The sequence below is a fragment of the Gossypium raimondii genome, chromosome 10 (assembly GCF_025698545.1).
Source record: "Gossypium raimondii isolate GPD5lz chromosome 10, ASM2569854v1, whole genome shotgun sequence".
NCBI lineage: Eukaryota > Viridiplantae > Streptophyta > Magnoliopsida > Malvales > Malvaceae > Gossypium > Gossypium raimondii.
This window is the reverse complement of record NC_068574.1, coordinates 10,416,540-10,422,263: the sequence shown is the minus strand read 5'-3', so window position 1 is coordinate 10,422,263 and position 5,724 is coordinate 10,416,540. Positions and strand designations below refer to the sequence as shown.

Here is a 5,724-nt window from a genome sequence, read left to right as displayed (position 1 = left end):
GCCCTCTTTAGATCTATCTCATAGTAGAATCGAAATAGACTTCCTTTCTCCACGATATCTGCTATAGAGACCCCTTCCAATGGGTGCCACAAATCAACCAAGGTATTCCTCATTGACAGGAAGTGTACCATACTATTCGTTAGTACTCGTCCCACCAAACATAGCTTATAATCCTCTTTTTCATCAACGATGTTCAGATTCTCTAACTCCTCCTCCATTGTCACAACACTCTAACAAGTAATCCAGATCTTTAATAAAACGAAACAAATAAAACCCTAGAAAAAAGCGAGCTATCTTAGCAAACAAAGGAAACAGCGTGCTATATTATATTACATGAGCAAACAGAGGAAACAACGTGCTATATTATATTACATGTAAAATTTAATGACCAGTATATTATGCAAATCAAAACCTTAATATTTCATAAACAATAATCTTAGGATAATCAAAAGAATATGATTTTCACAGTTACAAAGAAGTACATGATGCAAAATTGAAGTTGGTTATTGGATTTGACAAAGAAAATACATGATAAATTGATTTCACTCTCTTCACTTTTTCCCTTATGTTACACAATACCTAAGTGGTGGAGGCTTTTACTATTAGTTTTTCTATGTTTTATGTGTAACCCTAATAGGCATCGGAAGAATCAATTTATAATAATTAACCTTTAATCTAATACATCCATTAAATAACTGAATAAGCAGATAAGATTTAACTTCTATTAAATTAAAATACGTAATCCCTTTAAATTGGATCATATAGTTTTAAACTGATCCACATAATTCAACTAAAAATTTTACATGTTAAGTTTACAACATTTTTTGAGTGGAAGTTCCTATTTCAGTTGAGTGTTAAGCTGAGATTACCTTTAATAACCAAAGAATCTATGTTGAAATACTCAGTTCTGAAAATAGTATGGTTCCTTTGCTTCCAAATAAGGCAGCAAAGAATGCCAAACAGAGTAGTCCACTTTGTACTCAATATCGACCTGCACATAATTCATAACCCACGTTTTAGGAGGAAATTGTGAAGTTCGTGTGGAACAAGTTTAATCCAAACTCTATTGGCACCCACAACAATCCCGTAAAGCATGTAAGCTTGTTTCGCAAGCATTCCCACGTCTGTAACAGGTACTGTCATCAAAGGCATGCATGGAAAGAAAATATGGGCCTGGCGTTCATTTAATTACATCTGCATTAACGACATATGCGGTTGGTCTTGATTCCTTTGGGCTTTCTAATAGTAGTTGATGCATAAGTAATTTGTTGAGAGTATAACCTTATTCATCATTGACAACATTTTGTGTCCTCATTGGCGTTTGATTCAATTGACAAAGTGAAGCCCAGCAGCATACCATACATACCCAATTTTTTTGGTCAGAAATGAAAGCATAAAGAATAGGAAGAGGGAAATAATTCTATAATTTATTTTATAAAAAAAGGGAGATAAGAACCATCCAAAGGTCGAATTTAAAACAAATGTCTACCTTTTACGATACTGCTTCACTAAAGCTAGAAAATTGTGAAGATAGTCAAAGTGCATATATGCTATGGAGTGGGAATGTAAGATGGAAAGGACAAGAAGGAAAGTGGAATTAAGTGGGATCGAACAAATTCTAATTTAGTATGTAAGTGGGGTTTTTTGTTTTTTTTTGGAAGTGGTTTTGTGAGGTGGGCTTTTGTTGTTCTTCTCATGAACTTCCACCGACTGTACGATTGGAGCCTACTTTACGAGAAAAGATTGACCCTAAACAATTCAAATCTCATTTTGGTTGGTATTTATTTAATTCCCATGTCTTGATGTTCTCTTTTTCTGTTGTACCTCACTCTCAATTTTCTACTTCTTGCTTAAGTACCATCATCTTTCGTTGTCGTGGCCATAGCTTGTTTTGTAGGCCAGTTTTGATTACTGGAGTGGCTTCAAGCTAAGGGATGCTTAAATAGTTATGTTATACCTCCTCCACGTGCCTCTTTACGTGTCCGTAACATTTCACAGCAAGCAAATCTTCAACAGTGTGAGTCTTGCGAACCTCAAATTATGATAGAATGACGGACTTTACATAAGATAACCTTCGCTAGATATACATGGAATGCTCAAATTTATTGATTACTCGACTAGCATAAAGAGTCATATCCTATGACGTCACATCACCATCACTGCAAGGAAGTAAAATGGGATATCATTGTCAGTACACTTTAGACACGTAGATGTTTTGGTCCCCTATATATAAACCCATCATAACACGAGAGAAGTCCACGACACAACATCCCTCTTTTCTTATTCTTTATTCTCCTATTTTAAGAAAAAAATCTTACCAGACTTGCTATCCAATGGCTCTTTACCCTAGCTAAGGGTGAACCACCATTAGATCAACTTGCTTCTCTTCATTGTTAATCTCGCTAATAAACAAGTTGTATTTTGAATGACTTTTTGATCACTTCCATCTGATTTTGAAGAATGAAGCGCTAATCTACATATTTTATGATTGTTATTATCCTTTAGTAAAAAGAAATTTAATACACAAATAAGAATAAGTTTAAAATATGAGTTTATTTATTATCTGATCTCGAAGTGGACATTTATTTCCGACCCTTGTTTTGAGTCAGGGTAACCGATATAGATACATGTGGTCATGCATTAATTACTACAAATCAAATGCAATTTTACACCAAGTTACTGATTTCGTATCCTGGTCATAAGTTGATTTCTTGTCCTCATGATATTGTTTTCATTTGAGAAAAGACGACTGATTTGATTTTATATATAGAAAGATTGAAGATTGTTTAATTATTAGCTTTCCAAATGATAAAATTGAATATTGGAGATTCACTATGGTCACCCCTTGAGTTCATGAAGAGTTACTCGCACATAATCTTCATATTTGTTTGATTGGTTGTGTTTATGTTAGCTTTAAACCAAAGTAATATAAATAAGCTGAAAACAAGAGAGGAAGGAGGTGATGTAAAACTTAAACATATTATTATTATTCCATTGACTTTAGACTATATTTCATCCATATACTTTACCCTATGTACCGGGTTTCTGACATCACTTGTATTTTTGGTTATTTTCAACTGTTGTCTTAATTCAACGCATGACATCCATAGCATGAAACACTAGAGAAATATATTGTTGCAGGATCCTTTAGGTTAAGACCAGGCCCACAATCCTAATGCCTCCTGCTCTGTGGTTGCGAACACATCGGAGAAGTAACTCCCGCAATTATCACTGCCATCCTCATCTTCCGACTGAACCCCATCGAAAGGGCCAATGCCTCTGGAGTATTCATCGCTTGGAAAGTAGGAATTGCCGCTGTCCACCAGCTGTGGGGCATCCTCATCCACCACCGCGCTTCCGACACTGCCGCTACTAAGACGGTCCTCCACCTTCATACTGAATTGGAGGGCGGAGGCCATCTCAGCTGCTAACCCTTCATCCTTTTCACCTGCTATTGCTTCTGTTGCCACATCTTTGGCTTGTAGTTTTTCAGTCAAGGAAGCTACCTACATAGGACAATCAACATTATCTATATTAATATGTATATGTTAATGTTGCTACCGTGGTGATTAGTCTTATGGGTTGTAAAATATATATACATATAACCATTTTTTAAATTTTTAGTGGGGGAATCCTAAGCATATTTCTGAAAGCACCATGGTATATTCCTCTTTCAGTTTGCTTTTGAAATCCGTCGCTGAAAATCAATGTGGGGTTAGGAATAGATGCGGTTTACATTACTACACAAACACATGTTTTTTGAATTAGAAAAATATGGAATCTCCATTTACCAGCCAGGGCCAGGTGTCAATATGTTAGTAATATATTTGGAAAAGAAATATTAATAAGTGGCAAGTAACATGGTTAGAAATAATGTAAGACATGAATGAGTTGAAAGTGGGCAAGTACCTCAGATTTGAGCTTCTCATTTTCTTTGAGAATAGTGTCATAATTGGACTGAAGGGAATCAAAGGAAGATTTGAGGAGGTCATAGTCCCTTTCAAGCTGCTTTGTCTTCCACCTTGCACGGCGGTTCTGGAACCATACCGCCACCTGCCTTGGTTGCAGTCCTAACTTCTTGGCCAACTGGCTCTTCCTCTCCGGCTCCAGCTTGTTCTCTGCCTCAAAGCTCTTCTCTAGCAGATACACCTTCACACCCAATCACACTTATCAATTTCCTTCCATATCTAAACCCCCAAACCCCTTTTTGTTTCAAGTTTATTTGATTCCCTATGATCTCAAACTAATATCAAGGGAATTTGATTCTGATATGGTGAATATTTATCAAATCCTTTTCTTTTCTTTTTTTAAATATGGTGGAATATATGTTCCTACGGGTATCATATGCTTTTTTTCCCCTTTAAACATATAGCCTATCTTTTTCCAAAACTGAAACTAAATCCAGGATTGAAATCTCTACTGTATTCCATCTGAATATCATGTTTTAATATTAATTATATAAGTTAATCGGTGGATTAAATTTCATGTTCCATATATATTTGTTGGTCCTTGTGAGGTTATCATTGACTAACCTGCTCCGACGTAAGGCGACGCTTTTTCTCGGGCAACTGCTCGTCGTAGTACTCTTCGTCGTACAAATCCTCCGGCGAGCTGAAGAACAGTCGCTTCTTTGGGTTTTCCTCCATGCTAACCATTGTTCTTGCCCCTTTATATGTATGCGTGTAAAAAAAGAAAATCTATTTAAAATCCGAACTGAAATAGTTTTCCACAAGCTTAAGAGCAACAGAAACATTTGAGATCAACTATATGAAAATAGCTTAAATAAAAGAATCACCTCGAAAGATGGGTTCAGTGTTCCCGAGAAGCAACATGTTGCGGTGGGTAGTGGAGGGATTGAAAAAAAGACGGCCAGACTCCATTTTCTTTATACAAACTTGTCTTTCTATATCTTAAACTTCGTGTATGTGTGTAATATTTTTGTGTCTAAAACTTTCCGGCGAGTAAAAAGACACAAAAAGTTGCTGTAAAAGAAGAAAAGCAAAGATTGTACACAGATAATTTCTGTGTTTTACTTTTACATAAAAATTAAAAGATCATTAGCTTGTGGCGAAAGAAGCTAGTTGTCCACAACAACCTTGCTGGAGTCTCCAATGGACAAATACAAAATCCCATTACACTTCCCACTTACTGTTTACTGTAAGCAAAGAAGAAAAAGAAACCTAATAGGAAAGCAAATTTCGAGGCTCTCAGACAGAGGAAGCTTTAGCTACGAAGAAGAAGAAAAAGAAATGTTTTGTGTCGCTTCTAATTGTTTTTGTAGCTAAAGGTTCATCGAGACGAGGCATAGGATGATTTATATATTTGATGCCGGTATGTTGGAAGGACTGAAATACCCTTTCAAAGATTCTTTTTATTTCAAAAGGAAGGGCGTTTTTGGTAATCTGAAGCAGTATTTCTTGACCTGGTGGTGGGCTTCACTAACTTGCGCTGGGGATGTAATAGGTGTTGAATAGATCTTGACCGTTGGAATTTTTCTAATGTACGTGATGTGATATTGGGAGCATAGTAATTTGTGCCAGAGTGTTGAATAGGTCCCATGCTTTGCGGTCGGGGAACTGTCGGATCTAGTTGACTAAAATCATATTCCACTGCTATTTACGGCTGTGATTTTGCCTGTGCTTAATCCTTGAATCCTGAAAATGGAATTAAGCTCTAATCCATTTTTAAACTCATAACTTTCAAAAGTCTACAATAACAGTTGAT

The 5,724-nt window shown here is 36.1% G+C and overlaps 1 protein-coding gene across 1 annotated transcript; it reads right to left on the bottom strand.

Annotated features, from left to right (window-relative positions):
- Nucleotides 1-2,960: 2,960 nt before the first annotated feature.
- LOC105777417 (homeobox-leucine zipper protein HAT5) lies at nt 2,961-5,297 on the bottom strand. The gene is made up of 4 exons (XM_012600677.2): nt 4,796-5,297; nt 4,533-4,666; nt 3,910-4,149; nt 2,961-3,506 (listed from the first exon to the last, which is right to left on the bottom strand). The coding sequence occupies exons 1-4, from the start codon at nt 4,878-4,880 to the stop codon at nt 3,153-3,155; spliced, it is 813 nt and encodes a 270-aa protein (XP_012456131.1). The 5' UTR covers nt 4,881-5,297; the 3' UTR covers nt 2,961-3,152.
- Nucleotides 5,298-5,724: the final 427 nt, after the last annotated feature.

Excerpts from the sequence above, each read along its gene's own strand:
- LOC105777417 (XM_012600677.2), bottom strand. The coding sequence starts at position 4,880 with ATGGAGTCTGGCCGTCTTTTTTTCAATCCCTCCACTACCCACCGCAAC. Across the intron at positions 4,150-4,532 it reads GTCGCCTTACGTCGGAGCAG|GTGTATCTGCTAGAGAAGAG; the intron begins GTTAGTCAATGA and ends TTGGGTGTGAAG. Across the intron at positions 3,507-3,909 it reads ATGAGAAGCTCAAATCTGAG|GTAGCTTCCTTGACTGAAAA; the intron begins GTACTTGCCCAC and ends TGTCCTATGTAG.